The 19,087-nt window shown below is 36.6% G+C and overlaps 1 protein-coding gene across 7 annotated transcripts in view; it reads left to right on the forward strand.

The window, feature by feature from the left end:
• igsf9ba (immunoglobulin superfamily, member 9Ba) overlaps positions 1 to 17,657 on the forward strand; it is a 300,170-nt gene extending 282,513 nt beyond the window's left edge. For 4 of the 7 annotated variants that reach the window (XM_039764160.1, XM_039764162.1, XM_039764161.1 and 1 more), the window contains 2 exons: positions 3,339 to 3,460; positions 16,318 to 17,657. In XM_039764160.1, coding sequence (XP_039620094.1) covers positions 3,339 to 3,460; positions 16,318 to 16,529 — 334 coding nt within the window. In that variant the 3' untranslated portion in view covers positions 16,530 to 17,657. Of the gene's footprint in view, positions 1 to 3,338; positions 3,461 to 5,153; positions 5,228 to 16,317 lie in introns of those variants that run through there. The other 3 variants (XM_039764164.1, XM_039764166.1, XM_039764167.1) reach the window with 3 other exon arrangements.
• The last annotated feature ends 1,430 nt before the right edge of the window (positions 17,658 to 19,087 follow it).

A 19,087-nucleotide genomic window follows, 5' to 3' on the forward strand; every position in this document is an offset into this window, starting at 1 on the left:
AGATAAACACTGCCCTTATAAGCACTGTTTTTGAGAATGCTAAGTATCACAGGAAAGCAAGTAAGAGTTTCTCAGTTAATAACAGACATGACCAACGTTGATAGTAATGCAGCTTTAATTAGACTTGCCATGGGAGTATCTTTTAATATAACAGGATTTAAGTTTCAACATACTTGATCAACTTCAGGATTGTAGGGAGGGCTGAAGTCTATCTTGGCAGCCCCTATGCCACAAGGCAAATTTGGAATCACCAGTTAACCTTACACATTAATTTTTGGTTATGTGGAAGGAGGTATGTACTGTTTAATTGTGTGTTTTTACAAACACCAGTATTTTCTTGACATTTAGCATGAGCTGAGGTTAAGCATATTGTTTTGTAGCTAAAGCTGCACGTCAGTGTCAGGAATTGCGAAAAACTTTGTTTTCTTTAATTTTGAGTGTCCAGATGTTGCAAGCTCTGTCTGGCTTTCACAGTGTACATTTGGACACCCCAAGGTTACTGTGCCATGTCAGGCAACTAAAATCATGGCTACCCGATATTTGTGCCCCTCCCATCCCAACCTGCTCATTGAAGTAAGCTTCTTATTAGTAAAGCTAATCCATTTGTCTTCTGTGTATATAAGCCATATCATAGTGTAAAAAGGCTGTTCTTATTAACTTAGTACACACACTGGTGAATCTTTCAACTTTCTGCAAGAACTGGGATTTGGGGACTGATGTCAAGTCATTTTTTTCTAATTTTTGAAAGATTATTCAAGTGTTGTATTGTTACCAAGATAGCAACCCATACAGAATTATAATTTTTGTTAGCTTCTTTGACATACTGTAAAAACACTGCCAGCTGCTCTAAGAGCCCTGATCATCACATAAATGGTGCTTAAATGAATAATTCTTATCCAAATAACATACACAAGTGTACCGTCACAGAGTGCTCTGTCATAGGGCACTAACAGGTAAGTTACCAGTGCTCTTTTGAGTGTCCCAGTGCTCAACACTTAGAATGCAACAATACATTATCCCATGGTTTTTGTCAATATTGTGACTAATTTTTACCAAATGACCTTTCACACAGACATTTATGAAATACAAATTTAAAAGCATAATTATAAGACAAATGAAATCAAAACATTTCTATTTGAGGTCATATACTTTATATTAGATAGCTTAACAGTTATGAAGTGGGACATAAAGAAAAGTAAAATCATGGCAGCCTACTGAACAAATGGTTCTTGCGTACATTACTTCTAGTCCCAATTTAGGATCAAAGGGGACTAAGTATCTATTTCTACATCGGTGAGCCTACAGTACAATCTTAGTTTGGTAGAAATGCACATTCACTACAGCTGAACAAAACCAGTCTCTTGCAGTAAGGTTGCTCTTATTTATTTTTTTAACTACCTTATGTTCTCATTTTTTTCAATTGCATTCTTTTTTAACATTTACAAAATGTTTAAAATTATTACTTTATATTTTAAATTTCACAAAATAAGCTACAATGGACATTTTTTATAATGGACATTTTTTCTGGAAATGTCAAATCTGTGATCCCCGGAACTCAGTATAATTAACAACAAGTTGGTGCGGTTATGGCCTGATATTACTTCTAAAAGCAGACAAATAATTTCAAATAATTTAAATCTGTATAAGACATTTTATGAGTGGAGAGTGGTATTAAAAGTCTTAATTCCCTTAAGTAGGCAAGATCTAGTTTAGAATGAGGATGGCATTGATGCAGTTTGTTGTCATCTTGAACCCTTTCATTGTCAAAGCAAAACAGAAGATAAATGAATATTGTTGATCCCTCTTGAGGCCACAAATAATTCTAAACTGTCACAGTTTATGCTTGTGTGTCAGTAAAGTTGTGCCATTAAGGAATACTGTTCAACAGTTGTGTCCTGTTTGTTTTCAAGCTCAACATTTAGTAAACATCACCCCTGGATTCAAAAGCATTAGAAAACAAAACAAATAAATTTCTGATGGATATGCATGCTTAGTTAATGTACAGTTTTACATGGAATGAACATTTCATGATAATAATAAAGTAGGGAATATTCTTACATTTTTCTGGTTAACTCTTTAGGGTTTCCTATCTAGCTAAATAACCCAATAAAAAGACTTGGTGGGGGGTCATTGGCCAAATAATACAATTACACAAATTAGATTAATTATCCTGGAGTTAGCCTGTCAATTGAACCTAATTTGTTTAGTCCACAACATAGCTCTGAATGTTTTGACTTTGAAAACTCTGAATGTGTAATGTGAACAACAGATGCAGAAGTCATATAAAATCAAATTTTCTGACAGAACTGGCCTTTAGAGAAGTAGAAGAAGAAGAAGAAGTGATCTTTCACAGTCAAAGTTTGGAACTACTTGCAAAGAGCTATTAAACAACATGGGCAACTGGTGGAGATACTAGCATGAAATATGTAAATTACATGAGGCTTAAAGGTCACCATCACAAAGGGATTGTAGGTTTTAAATTAAATTATATTATATAACACAGGGTAATTTATCAAAATATATCCTTTTAACCAAACAGTCAGATGATATGTGGTAATCTAAGGATGCTTTGTTTAGTGTTTTTAATGTAAGAATATTTTGAAATTCAAGAAACTGATACAAAATTGTGTATCTTTTCATACTTATATTTAACCACTCTTTTCTAATGTAATCAATGTATTTTATACAACTTATTTACATATTTGAAAGAGAATAGAGTGATGCATTCTGCAAAAACATAATTTAAGCAGAAGGCTGTTAAGAGTAACTCTGAGACATTGCCTATTAGTTTATCATGGAATGTGTAGTCTATTTTCCTAATCAGAATATGATGTATCGGGTATAATCTGATGAATAGGCTTCCCACAAAATAATTCACAGACGTACAGTACTTGAATGATTTAACATAGTTTTTGTGAAATACATTTGCAGTGAAGCTAAGCAAAGCTTGTATTTTAGACATTTTGATGATGCAGTGAAAGTGAGTGACCCCAAGACTGTGCTGGCTGGTATTCATGACAGTTCTCCTCTTGGAAAATAATATAAATAAACCTGCATCCCAGTTGAAGCAATAGCAGACTGTTCTGTTACAGGTGCTAGTACCAGCTCCTCAAACAGATGATATATGTTTCTCCATTTCTGGATGCAGGTGCGATTAAACATGTGCTTATGGTTTTGCTGCCCTGTGTGCCATTAGCTCTCTGCTGCAAAAAATAAGTAAGGGAGAAAGAGATAATTTGTGTGTAAGGACTTAGGAGATTCTCGATTTGAATCTGTAGACAGTTTACAGTAGCAAGACCTATTGCTAATGAAGAGCTTTTTTGCTTGATTCTTTGCAGGAAACGTTTAGTTACACCAAGTTCTGCTGCTGCATCTGAGAGGTTTGAAGCACTGAGATATCAACGGATTAAAAAACCCAAAAAGGTCAACAATGATACTTCAAGGTCCAGGAAAAAAACAAGTGAGTTGAGATGAAGCCAGGGTGTTTCTGAGTAGAGACAGTTTTTCTAATTTGGCCTAAAGTTTTCTACACTGACATAAAATACTTTTTTTTATAGAGAATGGGTTTGTTTAATATTAGGTACCTTTGGGGTAAAAAAGATTTGTACAAACAGAGTATTTTCTGCTCTCATAAAAGCTTTTATACAACTTTTTCAGGTGAACACCTTCCAAAAGATACAGTAGTTGAGTTGTCTCAAATAGATTCAGAATTTATTATAGTCCAAATATGTTTGCATTCTGAAATGTATACAGTAAATCTTATCAAACTGGACTGGCACTATAGTAGAATTTTTTTTTTTTTGGTCTTTTGTTTTTTCTACTTGCAGGTTGAGCAGTTGTCTGAATTAAAATTGCATATAAATTATTTTTGAATTGTAAAATCCATTATAAACCATTTTATTTAAGTCAGAAAAGATGTCACAGTGCCTGTGGTGCTTTACATTTATTTGGGAATATAAAGTCAGTCCCTAATCTACAAAGAGGAAGTGTAGCTCAGACTACAAAAGTTGAACTGAAAACACCAAGGGATAAGTTCACATTTACATTACTATACTCTTAATTTTACAGATATTGCGTGAGTGCTGTTTTATAAACTAGCATACAAGTTACTTAGGTTCATGGTTAATATCTAAGGCAAAATTACAAGTAAAGACATATTAGGTACAATACTGGTTTGTCTGAAATGGAAGTCCCAAAAAATATCTAAAAGTTGTTCATGTTGCAGTATATATTTTATCATAACCCTAAATTAGCAGATATTATAGAATCATTTTTGGACTGTAATAAATATATTTAAATGTAAGTGATAATATTTGACGTATATCAAGGAAAATGTGGAATATAATTACTGGTACACAATGTGGACTTAAAGCTAGAAAATGCACTTTTTAGAAAAGAAGTGTGAGTCTTAGGAGACTCATCACTTTGCACAATAATACAGTAACAGAAATCTTAAAAGATTAACAGAATGCCTAATTATATAATGTCCAGACTATCTGTAGTATACAGTAATTCAATAAATGTTATGATTTAGCTGTATAACACATATGTGAGGACACATTAGAAATTACTGGATGCATTTTCTGTCTCCATGTCACAAGAAGGGCATGACAACCCTAGGAAGAAGTACTGTATTGATAAAAAGCTACCAAGGCAATTTTTGGAGTGCACAATATGAATCAGAAGGAAACACAATGTTTTCTTTAAAATTATGAACATAATTAAAAAGGTAGATACCTGCAGTTATTTTAAAATAAATTCTTGAGCAACGAAATGGTGGCCAAATTTGATGCCAGGGTATATGTCAATTATACTTAAATGCTCAGTAATGTGCATTTCCCAATCACACAAAAATACAACTTAATGAAATGTTTCATTCACAGATGCTGTTCTGCTGTTGAGAAGACCGTTAATGTACACAAAGTTGAGCAAAGTATCTATCTATCTATCTATCTATCTATCTATCTATCTATCTATCTATCTATCTATCTATCTATCTATCTATCTATCTATCCATCCATACATCCATCCACACATCTTTGAATATGTGTGGAAAATGAAATGGAAACAAACAAGCTTCAAAAGGGCAGGAAAATCATTTTGTAGACTGTGACAGCTGTGAGGGAATAATGGACACACTTACTGTTTTTCAGGCCATGGTCAAATCGTATATATGCAACAAGTGATTCTGAGATCCTACCATGATGCAACTGAGGTCTAAGGAGAGGTATTGTGTGTTATTTATCTGCAGGATTGCAGTAGTTGTGTAGAGTACAAAGCTTTACTAGAATAATTGCCCTAACCTTTTTCTAAAAATCTCATGTGGTGTTTTCTTTTGTGTACACCTCTCTTTTTATCTCGCAATTCTCTCCCTCTCTGCCTCTGATGTGCTGATTAAGAGCATGAAAATGACTACTTCCAATGGGGTGACATGTTGCTACTGTCCATTCTCAGAAAAGCCAACATTTTAGCATAACAAGTGAAAAAGCATTTTTGGATGTGACATATCTTCCTTCAGAACATTTTTAAAATAACAGAAAAAGTTTTGACAGTGCACATAAACACCCTAAGACACAGAAGATTGTCTGCAAATAAATCTTCTCTCTGATTCTAACCCAAGGCTTTTAACAAGTGCTGCATTATATCCACCATTTAAACAATTTAACCTTACTAGTACACTTTCATGCCAGTTCAGTTCATGCCATCATTCACCCATTTCTAACCCTGCTTTCTCTTTTTGGCCACAGTCTACAGTGGACTAGTCCATTATAAGGGCTCTTTGTTGAGATAAGTAGGTTCAGAAAATAAATTAACGATTAAGTCTGATTAAAAAAAATCTCTGTACTGTTTCAAACAGCTATGTAAATAGACATATATATATGCACAACTTTTCAAAGCATTTTATGCTAATCAAAATGCTGCAGGCTTAACATTGTCAGGAATACTCCAAAACAGCTCACTAGGTGTAGACTTTTTATGGCTCATCAAATATCCTGACTTTTTTGCTTTCATTATGGTGGAATGTTCTGCAGCTCCAATGAATTGTGTGTTTTTTTTTAATTATTTAATGGTATTCAACCCATTACTCCAATTAAAAAAAAAAAAAGTTAGATTCTATTTTACATTATTTTTTTATATACATCATTTTCCTGTGATTGCACTTCTCCTGTTTGTTGTTTGAGGCCGATATTTTTTTATCCTCCAAACATTGGTGTTGTAAACAAGAAAAGGATACAATGCAGAATAGTTATTTTTTGTTTTTTTAATTATATGATGCCAGAAAAAACTGTATTAATTTATATGTGATTTATTTATGAATTTTTAAATAGTGACAATAAAAAATAAATATCTTTTGTAATTTACACAAATCATGAAATTCAAACTGTGTGCTTATGGGTTGAGAGCATGGTTGACGACTGTTACCAGCAGTTGTGCAAATATCTTTTTACCTCATTTGTTGAATGATGGGTGGTTGCTTTAGATTGGAAAGCTGTGTGTTTTGCCCATCTGCCACCTTCACTTGACACTCTTTGAAAAAATATATAGAAATGTCTTTTATAGGGTGTGTAAAAACAGAAACATAACTCTAGATGATTAGATAGATTGTAATATTCAAGTATTTAGTAACTACTCTACAGTGTTTTTCAAATTTTTTTGTTTGAAGTCATCTCCCAAAAAAAAAAAACAATAAATGTAGAAAATATTTTTTTTCTCATATCACTACATTTTTATATATGACTAGAAACTTGGAGGAACCCAATCATTGTGTATGGGTTAAGGAATGTTTAATGTATCTTAACACAGTCCATTTAGTTTTGTTGAACAATTGGCCTGATATATATACTGATTAAAAAAAAATTAATGGACCACTTTTTAATCAGAGTATAGCATCAAGTCAATAAAACTTCTGGGCTATTGAACTGATCAGTTAAGTAGCAGAGGGGCTTGTTATCAGTTTCAACTGCTTTGGTGTTAATGAAATTGACAACAGGTGCACTAGAGGGGCAACAATGAGACAACCCCCAAAACAGTAATAGTTTAACAGGTGGAGGCCACTAATATTTTTCCCTCCTCATCTTTTCTGATTGTTTTTTCACTTGTTTTGCATTTGGCTATATTCAGTGTCATTACTGGTAGCATGAAGCAATACCTGGACCCTGCAGAGGTTGCACAGGTAGTCGAACTTCTCCAGGATGGCACATCAATACGTGCCATTGCCAGAGGGTTTGCTGTGTCTCCCAGCACAGTCTCTAGGAGAGCTGGACAGGGCCGTCGAAAGTCCGTAACCCATCAGCAGGACTGACTGGTATCTGCTCCTTTGGGCAAGGAGGAACAGGATGAGCACTGCCAGAGCCTACAAAATGACCTCCAGCAGGCAGACCACTGGTGTGAATGTCTCTGACCAAACAATTAGAAACAGACCTCATGAGGGTGGCCTGAGGGTCTGACATCCTCTGGTTGGCCCTGTGCTCACTGCCTGTCAGGCACCGTGGAGTTTGATTGGCATTTGCCATAGAATATCAGAATTGGCAGGTCCACCACTGGCGCCCTGTGCTTATCACAGATGAGAGCAGGATCACCCTGAGCACATGTGACAGATGTGAAAGGGTCTGGAGAAGCCGTGGATAACGTTATGCTGCCTGTAACATCGTTCAGCATGACCGGTTTGGTAGTGGGTCAGTGATGGTCTGGGGAGGCATATCCGTGGAGGGACACACAGACCTCTACAGGCTAGACAATGGCACCTTGCCTGCCATTAGGTATCGGGATAAAATCCTTGGACCCATTGTCAGACCCACAGGTTCCTGGTGCATGACAATGCCCGGCCTCATGTGGCGAGAGTATGCGGGCAGTTCCTGGAGGATGATGGAATTGATACCGTTAACTGGCCCCCTCGCCAGTCCCCATTGACTGGCCCTCTCGCCTGACCTAAATCCACCTAAAACAACCTCTGGGATGTTATCTTTCGGTCCATCTGATGCCAGGTTGCACCCTAGACTGTCCAGGAGCTCCGTGATGCCCTGGCCCAGATCTGGGAGGAGATCCCCAGGACACCATCTGTCATCTCTTTAGGAGATGTCCCCTTCCCGACATTGTCATGCATGTATACAAGCACATGGAGGCCATACAAACTACTGAGTACGGTTTTGAGTTGCTGCCATTAAATTCTTGGCAAAATGGACTCGCCTGCCGCACCATTTTTTCACTTTGATTTTTGGGATGTCTTTGAATTCAGCCCTCTGTAGGTTGATAATTTTCATTTCCATCAAATGATGTGGCATCCTTTCATTCCTAACACATTCCCCAGTCCATATCAGTATAGATATCCAGCATTTATTTTTTTGAGCAGTTTATTTATATATATATATATATATATATGTATATGTATATATGTATACTGTATATATACTAGACATTAAGCCCGTTAAAATAACGGGCGCTAGAACAGTAGTGCATAAACATTTGTATGAACAGTCTATATTAAATGGCAAGGGACCTTGTATGTGGCTGTAATATGTGTCACTGTATTGTGTGACTTGTAATTTTGTCTGACAGTAATACAGTGGAACCTCGGTAGTAATTTCGAAGTAATTTCCCCCATAGGATTGTATGTAAATGCAATTAATCCGTTCCAGACCGTATGAACTGTATGTAAATATATATTTTTTAAGTTTTAAGCACAAATATAGTTAACTATACCATAGAAAGCACAGCATAATAGTAAACTAAATGTAAAAACATTGAATAACACTAAGAAAACCTTGAACAACAGAGAAAACTAACACTGCAAGAATTTGCGCTATAGCCTTACGACCTGCTCGCTGAAAACACTTTTTGTAATGAGTTTTAAGCACAGGGGAAAAAATTAACATTTGAAAAATCTGTAATTTAATAAACAACCAAGAAAAGTAACATTGCAATAATGCACGCGCGCCTGTGTGTGTCTCTCTCTTGCGCGCCTTTGTGTGTGTCTCTCACATGTGTGTCTCTTAAGCGCACGCCTCTGTGTTTGTGTGTGTGTCTGTCTGTCTGTCTGTCGTGCGTGCCTGTGTGTCTCGCGTGTGCATGTGTGTGTCTCGCGTGTGCGTGTGTGTGTGACTCGCGTGTATGTCTGAGTGTGTGACTCGTGTGTGTGACGCGCGTGCCTGTGTGTGTATGTGTGTGTGTGTGACGTGCGTGCCTGTGTGTGTGTGTGTGTGTGTGACTCGCGCGCGCCGGTGTGTGTGTGCGTGAATCGCCGCGCCTGTGTGTGTGCGCGTGTGTGTGTGTGTGTGTGTGTGTGTGTGTGTGTGTGTGTGTGTGTGTGTGTCGCGTGCCTGTGTGTGCATCTGTCTCTCTCTCTGCACAGGGAATGCAGAGGAAGAGACCGAACACGTGCTGTGTGGCCCCACGCATGCGCACTTCACCAGAAGACACACACACAGGGACACTGGACGCACACAAGGGTTTTATTAAAGAGGATATATATATATATATATAAAGGCTGGGCAAGTTAATGCATTATTATCACGTTAATTAATTAATGGCAACAATTATTTTATTGCTATTATTTTGAAATCCTCAGTCTCACTAGAGATCCATGGAGATCAGTGATCTTCTTGTTAGAGTGCTTTTCGATAAACTTTTGCTAGAAGGAAAGTTTGCTTTGTTGATTTAAAGGAAACAGCAAACAGCTTCTAAAATGGCATGTGCAGAAATACCAAAGTGAATGCTCAAATAAAAACTTTTTTCAGACTCTGATTTTGATGCAAGTGATCTGGAGATGTAGGTTGAAAATGAAAGTGATGTACCGGCATCAACTGAAGTCCCCAGCTGATTGTGGTGCTGAACACATTCGTGTAGCTGATGCACCTATGGCAACGTTCGCCTGGGAGGACAGACGCTTACGATGACAGGAGGTATAAAACATATTGCGTCTCCCTGCAGTTGCCACCCCCGCGCACCTGTCTCACAAAGATAGCCAGGCAGCCAGTCCACAATGCATTCCTGCTGGCCGTCGAGCCACTGCTGCTGCAAACAGGTGCCAACAGCAGGCAAAACAGGCAGCAACTGACGTTTTAAGTTGATTTATGTGTGAAACCATTGCTTTGTGTTTTTTGGAAAAAATATTTGCCCTCAAAGAGTTGCTACTGAACGTAGACTGTTTATGTTGCTCCCTGAAAAAAGAAAATGTTTCTGCTGGTATCTGTTCAGATAAAAAAAACAGATTTAGAAAAGTTAACTTCCTGTTGCTCAGAAGGTGCCTGTTGTAATTTTATGATCGTGGCTCTGGACTCTGAGGGTAATTTGTTTTTCTAGAACAAACTAGATAAAACGTTAATGCCCTGGCAGTGGCAAATAACTTTGGTTTTATATTTGATTTCATTACATTAATATTTAAATTGAGATTTACAAGAAATGTTTTAACTGCTCTGCGGTGGGTTGGCACCCTGCCTGGGATTGGTTCCTGCCTTATGCCCTATGTTGGCTGGGATTGGCTCCAGCAGACCCCCGTGACCCTGTGTTTGGATTCAGCGAGTTGGAAAATGGATGGATGGATGGATGTTTTAACTGCTACTATGTAAAGGGAATACTGCTGTTAAAAACACCTTATTTGCTTAAAGTGTTTGCAAACCAAATACATGCAATACACTACTTTTGAGTTCATTTTTGAATTTTGCACATAACAATGTGATTGTTAAGATTGCGATTAATTATGATTAAAAATTGTAATCGTTGCCCATCACATTTCGCGGCTTCACTCTATCGCGGATTTTAAATGTAAGCATATCTAAATATATATATCACAGATTTTTCGCTGGTTCGGGGATTTCTGCGGACAATGGGTCTTTTAATTTATGGTACATGCTTCCTCAGTTTGTTTGCTCAGTTGATTTCATACAAGGTACGCTATTGGTGGATGGCTTAGAAGCTACTCAATCAGAGCATGTATTACATATTAACTAAAACTCCTCAATGATATAAGATATGCTTATTTACTCAAACATGCCACTTGATGTTTGATTGTTTGCTTTTCTATGTCTCTCTCACTCTCTCTGCCTGACGGAGGGGGTGTGAGCAGAGGGGCTGTTTGCACAGGGGCTGTTTGCCTAGTGGATATGGGCACTCCTGTACAAAATGCCGCTTTATCGCGGTGCTTCGGCATACTTAAAAGCATGTATTGATGTTTTAATTGTTTGCTTTTATCTCGCTCTCTCTCTCTGACATTCTCTGCTCCTGACGGCACTCCTTTGAAGAAAAGATATGTTTACATTCTTTTAATTGTGAGAAAGAACTGTCATCTCTGTCTTGTCATGGAGCACAGTTTCAACTTTTGACTAAAGGGTGTTTTTTCATGTCTAGAGGGCTCTAATAATTTTAACAGTGTGGGAGAGTTTATAAGGGCTTAAAAATATATAAAAATAACCATACAAACGTATGGTTTCTACTTCGCAGATTTTCATCTATCGCGGGGGGTTCTGGAACGCAACCCCGCGATCGAGAGGATTACTATATATATATATATATATATATATATATATATATATATATATATATATATATATATATATATAGTGCATCCGAAAGTATTCACAGCGCATCACTTTTTCCACATTTTGTTATGTTACAGCCTTATTCCAAAATGGATTAAATTAATTTTTTTCCTCAGAATTCTACATACAACACTCCATAATGACAATGTGAAAAAAGTTTACTTGAGGGTTTTGAAAATTAATTAAAAATAAAAAAACTGAGAAATCACATGTACATAAGTATTCACAGCCTTTGCTCAATACTTTGTCGATGCACCTTTGGTAGCAATTACAGCCTCAAGTCTTTTTGAATATGATGCCACAAGCTTGGCACACCTACTGTATCCTTGGCCAGTTTCACCCATTCCTCTTTGCAGCACCTCTCAAGCTCCATCAGGTCGGATGGGAAGCGTCGGTGCACAGCCATTTTAAGATCTCTCCAGAGATGTTCAATCGATTCAAGATATATATATATATATATATTTTTTTTTTTTTGTGGCAAAAGTGCTCTCTTGGCATCGACCCGACACAGACAGCGGAGGCACATATAAAAATGAAGAAAAATATTTTGTTTTCTTTAGCTGTGGGACACGTCTTCTTCATGTCCCACTGGCCCTACACAGTCCCCAGAAACACCACAAGATCACTCTCCTCCACGGCAACTGTTTCCTCCTCGTCCTCCTCCTCCCAACTCTGGCGCCCTGAGTAGTGGCTGCAGGCTTTTATAGCCCACCCGGAAGTGCTCCAGGTGGTAATTGGCCTAATTAGGCTGCACTTTCAGGTGTGGCTGCGTTACAGCCCACACAGGCTCAGGAAGCCAAACAGCTCCCCCTGGTGGTGGCCACAGAGCCCAGCAGGGATGAGCTCTGGTGTAACACAATTGTGGCCCCGATGCAACCCAGGGGGGCTGCCACCAAGTGTTTCTGGGGGACGTAGTGTGCATCCCATGGCTGCTGCTCCCCTGGATCCAGTGTCATATACATATACAAATACCAATACCAATTGATGGTTGTGGATACATTTTGAAAATGTCTTACTGCTTATGTTTAGAAGTATCACTATTTTAAAATATATGTCTAGAATAAATTTATATCAACTGTGTGATAACTGTGACTATTTTATGGAGGATTACATACTTTCAATATTGAATGACTTGCAATTTAGGCCTTTGAAGGTTGAATAATCTTTTACTGCACGTCTTTGGTTAGTCAAAAAAGAATGCTGTACACTGCCCATCTGCATATAATTTGGCAGTCATTAGTTAAAGGTTTAAAGAACATTCGTTTAATTAATCTTGGTTAACCCAGAATAATAGTTTTGCTTTTTTTAGCACTTTAATAGTTGTTCCATGTATTTTGAGTACAGTTTGAAAACTGACATATGATTTTTTCATTTGTTAATAAATAATATATATTTTTAATAACAAGATTTTCACATTATTATTTAGTGTGGTGGTTAGGTTTCCCCTTAACATGCACACGTACCGGTCCCGGTACATAACGGCGATTTTACAACGTCACAATCATGTCACAGCCATGTGTGCATGCCCCTCTGTCATGCACCTCGACATACTACACATCAAATGAAAATTCTCGTCTCGTCTTTCCGATGATATAAACCATTTTGACACACAACAACCACAGCACTGACACTAAATCCTTTTTTACAGAGAAGTAAATACTTTTAAGAGCTGACTTTTCCTACCTTTGACTACCTTTGAAGGCTCTCTGCAAGTCAAACATCAATATTTCCGAGCAATATTGATCTCATTCTGTCCGTAAGGCTCCAGGGAATATAATCCAGTAAAACGATTAGGTCCAAAACACACGATAGATCCTCAAAGAGACAAAAACTCCAGAAAACGTTTTTTAACTTGAGACTAGCTCCGACATTTTTTTTCATTTCTATTGGTCATATCAGACTTAATTTGTTTCTGTCGGCAATAACCATGCTAAAGCATGTTACACGGAAGTGTTAGCTTCTGATTAAAACCTAAGTTGGCCAATTACGATGGGTCTGGGGGGTGACTGGCACCTCGTATAGCCAACGAGTGTCACAGACAGCTGAACGATGACGCACAACTCCAAACCCTGGTAGAATCTACCAGTTTGATTGGACGCTGTGAGTAACACTCCAAACTTACAGCCAATGAGCAGCTGAGCACGTCGATATGTAACTTGCCATACCAACTTGTAAACAAAACCGATTGGAGCTGCGCGAAGCTGGCATTTGTGCCAGTCTGCAGACTTGGTGCGTGGTTGTTTATTGTGATTTCACCTAGTTTTTTCGCATTTTAAATATGGATAAAAGTACAGATAAACGTAAATACACTCTCGATTAAATAATAGATGCATGTACGCGACGTGACAGTTATCGATCGACCAGGAGACGTCTAATGGCAGAGTGCGACATGTGACACGCCCTTGTGCTTTCTGCCTGCTAACGATTGCCACAATCAGTGGCACGTGGAAAAACGCTGAGTTGTATTGTAACAGTTTGTAAAAAAATGTATATAGTTTGTGTGCATTTTATTAAAAAAGTAAAAAATAAAATATATATATATTTTTTAGCCCATAAGACTTGTTTTGACTATTTTTATATTGAAATGTGTATTTTGTATTGTTTTTATTATGGAATATGAATTTCCATAACTAAAAGAGTGACACTGTATGTAGATATAGATTCCTTTAGGTGTAAGCTTTCAGTAGAGCCCTCATTGATATATGTGGGTTGAAGCATTCATCAAACATCAAAGTTATTACACTTTTTCCATACGTTCCAAAATGTGGATAATGGATAAACCATAGGTCCCTCTAAAAAGCACCTGGACATGCCCACATAAAAACTGGTGTAAAATGTCATTTTTACAGGTATTCTTTTTAAATTTGAAATGTGAGTAGTCAACAAGTTATTCTGTTGGTACATAGTGTTTTTCTGTCCCCACCTACCTACTGCAGCTATAGAGGCCTTTATTTTCACAAAAAAACTTAGGCGAGAACACATAAATTCATTTTTTTTGTGAGTTCTAATGTGCATAACTTTTGATCAGTCACACCTACAGTGATTCTAACTACTAAGGGTGAAACTAGAGAACATGTGTAAACTAGTATAAACATGTGTTTATACTCCAGATAATTCAATAACAGCAATGATTCTAATTTGGAGAGGTCAAATTACAAGCGATTTAGCAAAAATGACCCCGCTTGATAAGGGGTTAGGTTTGGTATATTGGTTGCTTTAAAAAAAAAATTATAACAGAGAATTAAACATAAATGATTGCTTCATTGATCCAAAATGGTATGCGCCTCACTAAAAATTGTTTGCCAGTTTGCTACTCCAAATATTTAATGTTCAGCTGAAGTATCATGGATTGAAAACAAAGACTTAAGGTTCACTTTGGCACATTTTTTTATGTTCAAAGATATTTACTTGTTATCATTTTTTCTCTGCCCATTAATCGTAGCATTTGCAACTATTTTCTCTTTACAGTTGTGTTTTGTGATTATTAACATATATTTCAGAGTAGAGGCTTTGCTGACTATCTTCAATGATGGCTTCTTAAGACACAAGTGAGATCTTAATATAAATGGCAACTGAAAAGAAAAGTATTATCGCCTTTATTGACTAGACTCTTGTTTGTGCTTAAAGATATAAACACATTTGAAATTCTTGAAAATAGAGAAAAAAATAGTTATCTGGAAATTTAGTCTCTTGAGACTGCATTGCAGCTTTAGCTACAGCTTTACAAAGCAGATATCATATTCAACCTCTACAAATTTCTAATTTTAAATAATTTTTGCTTCATAATTAATAATGTGTGTTAATTATTCTTTATATTCTAAACTATTCTATTTTACTTTTAACTCTGTAACACTGTTCAGTTTAATTAAATATGTGATGAGTATCTTAATTGCTTGCATAAAAAATAGTGGGTGCAACCCCCTTCTTAATTTTAAAATATGTCACTAGAGTTAAGATTATACAGATATTTACCATTCTGAGTCCAATGGAGATCATTGACCATGCAGTTAGTTTGTCAGAGGGGATACAATTTAAAAACAACCCCTATTCAAATAGACACTGAGTATTGCTCAGTATTTCAGATATTTTTAAACATAAAATCAGCAGACATTGTCAGAATTTAACATTCCATTGACAAACAAAAGTGCAGTCTAATAAATAACTGCACACATAATAGTAGAAGTGAATCTTGAATAACAGAAATAAAATGGCTATAGACTCCCATCTGCACTCTAGTATGACAACCCTACTATAGTGCTCAATATAATATTACTGTCCTCAAGGGGACATGAATGGTAATCAAAGAAAACTGTATTTATCACAAGTTATGCAAGTCTTTCCTTTAAAGTTCACAGCCTTTCGGGTATTCGGGAAAGCCCAAGACAGTAGTGCTTGAATCATGCTGCAATTTCTTAAACTATGTTGGCACTCAGTATCTTCTGAGTAGTGGATAAAAGCCTAACAGGAGGCAAGAAGGACAGTTTTAACTCTTGTGCAAAGAAAAGTCAGTAAAAATAAAGGATGTGTGTAGTGTTAGATTGCCAAAGCACTCTACTTTTCTCTGAAGCTGGTTTCATCAATTTTTAAAAGAGGGCGAAAACAAAAGAAATTATTTGCTTTTGAATTTTTCAAATCGGAAAAACATAGGTGCTGTAACTAAAAGCTGTGCTTCATTCATCTTGAAAAGCTCACCTTTCTCATTCTAACATTTGGTAATCAATTCATATCCTTAACTGTGTCATATCTTAGCCAAATTCTGTTCTTCTTTCCCTATGTTTTACAGCTGTGCCTTCCTCTCAGATACAGCAGCCACGTGCCTCTCAGGTACTCCGGCCCGAAGAAGCTCTCTACCTCCGTAAGAAGAAGAAAAGATCCATTCAACAGGATCCATATGCTCGCTTCTCCGCCCTGCTTTATCGGCGCCGGCCAGAGGACCAGAAGGCAATCCTGGCCAGCATGGACATGGCTGACCCTGATCATGCCACCCTACTGTAAAGTCAGTCCGTTGCAGCAATTCTAATTCATTTGCCAGCCCCCTGTGGAGGGTGCTGCCAATGGTTTTTACTCTCTCTCTTTCTCTCTTCTAACATCATAACAATCAGCTGTATTCACCACGCATTTGTAGGCATGTAAATGCATTTCTATCCTTTGTATTTCCAGCTTGCCAAATGCGTGATGAGTAAACGCTGTTTATGGGAAAGTTCTATAGTTATGCCAAAAATAAGAAAGCTCTTTTAAATAACATCAACATACTGTACTGTATGCGGACTATAGGATTTTGTGCCATTGCGTATCATAGTATTTTTACCAAGGAGAGCAGCATTGAGACTAGGTTCATGGCGGCCTGTTCTGTCTTTTGTTAAGCACCACATGTTGATTTTATATTATTCCCTTTACTTTATTTTGCTGCAGTATAAAATTACTTTTATTTACTCTTTCAATTTCTTTAAATAATGGCTTTGTGGTTTTAACCTCAGCCATTCCATCTTATAAGCAAATGGGGAAATTGTAAAATGCTTCTAGCCAGCTAACAGGCCGTACAGACCTTTGTCTTATATGCAATAATCTCCAGTTATTCAACAGATTTCTAATTCTGGATTTTGTTAGCTGAAATTTTTTTTCTTATTATTTATTTTTGTATAAGTTTCAAACATGTGATGGTGCTGTTAGAAATAAAACTAAACTCACGTGACAAAGTACAATATAGTGTTCTTCTGAACTCTTAAACGTAGTGAATGCTCCCAGCCAGTTTCAAGCAGTACACCAGTAGGCTGTCATTTTTTATTGTTATTTTTGATAAAAATTAAAAAAAAAACTGTTTTACAATGCCACATATGAAATATTGAAAACAATATTTCAGTTTTTTCCAAATGTGGTAAGTAGAAGCATTAAAGCTTGACTGTTTTTTAGGGGAATTGGGCCTCTGGTTTAATGTCTGTTACAATGAACCATTTTGCCATCCAAGTGCCCCTCCCAGCAAAAGCAGATGTTCTCTTCAGGCATTGATTTCTTTCTTTTTTATCTTCTTTTCAGCATCTGACATCTAAATTTCACTTTTGGATTAAAAGCGTGCAAACTGAGTTATTCTCAACTGTTAAACAGGGTGACTTTGCCTTTTTATTTTATTTTATTTTTTTTGTAATTGAAAGCTAATGCAGCTTAATTCTACATTACAATTCTGTAATAGGATTGTGATTGGAACCATTTTTAAATCTCCAGGTGCTGTTTTTTGGTCTTTAGTGTGAAAGAATTTTGGAGTTATTCAGAGGTTTCTTCTGAGTGGATTGTTCAGTCTAAACATTAACTTTTTATATTTGTAAAATTAGGACTGAATTTTCTGTTTGTTTGCTTTTGTTTTGTTTTTCTGTTTGTTTTTTTTTCTTTTCTTTCACATTGCTAATAGCAGTGGTGGGCCATAGGCCAGATTAACTTTGAAGCATAATCATTTTAATCATTTTGCTCTGAACATGTCAGCTACCACATACTGAATGATACTTGTAATTAGTCATTTGACAATGTTCTACATACAGTAAGTTCACAAGAGAGTCACATTGTTTATTGTGATACCTCAGTAGTAATTCCAGGGTAGATAGCCAGTCTATTTAGAAGATTTGTTAGGGTAAGTAAATAAACCTTTTTTGTGTTCCAAATATGTTCCTCTAGGTTTGGGAGGGAAAAGCATTTTTACCTAATGTAGGCAAGACAGCTTGAGATTAAAAAAAATATATATAAAGCCTTTGAAATCATCCTCAAATCAGAGTCAGCATTAAGTGTGGATAAGGGTTAGAGAAGTGTGGCCTTTGACATCACGAATATCAGATGTATTAAACATATATTTTTTCCCCTCCAGGTTAGAGAGATTTTACAAGAGACAATTTAGTCCATGACAACCCCTTTGTTGGTTGTTAGGTATAATGTCTTCTGAATTTCCCCATGAGATTAATAAAGTTTCTAATGTAATCTAATATAAACTTTTATTCAGATGCTTTTGAAATACTTTCAGGATCTTGGTTTACTTAAATTAATAAATAATATGCCTCTTTTATAGAACCATTTAATAATTTAGAGCTGGATCACCCACATTAGTAGTGATTTGCTAGTATAGTGTGCTCATGTCTTCAAAGAACCAGTGTAGACATTTTTTTCTATAATTAAGTGCATTTTATGAATGTATAATGAAGGGGAATTTTAAAGAACCTGATAGTAGCTGTATGTAGTGGTGTTTTATGCAGAGTTCAGATTTGTGACATACACTTGCATCTTGAACTATCCATCACAAAAATCTTTACTTGGGGCATATTCCATGGTGCATTTCAACAATGAATAATCTATTGGTAACTCAGCAGAAAGAAAATGCAATTTAATCATCTCCTTTTTACTGCTTTCCCTCCTTTGCACTTGGATAAACAGGTATGAAAGAAACCAGTGAGGAAGAAAGCCTATGTAAAGATAAGGTACCTATACCTAGGTACTGTCACTTACCTGTTTGTTCATAGCACTTGCTTGTGTGAGATTATGAGATTGTATGCTTTCTTTCTCAGTTTGCATCTTTA

The sequence above is a fragment of the Polypterus senegalus genome, chromosome 9 (genome assembly GCF_016835505.1).
Source record: "Polypterus senegalus isolate Bchr_013 chromosome 9, ASM1683550v1, whole genome shotgun sequence".
Classification (NCBI taxonomy): Eukaryota; Metazoa; Chordata; class Cladistia; order Polypteriformes; family Polypteridae; genus Polypterus; species Polypterus senegalus.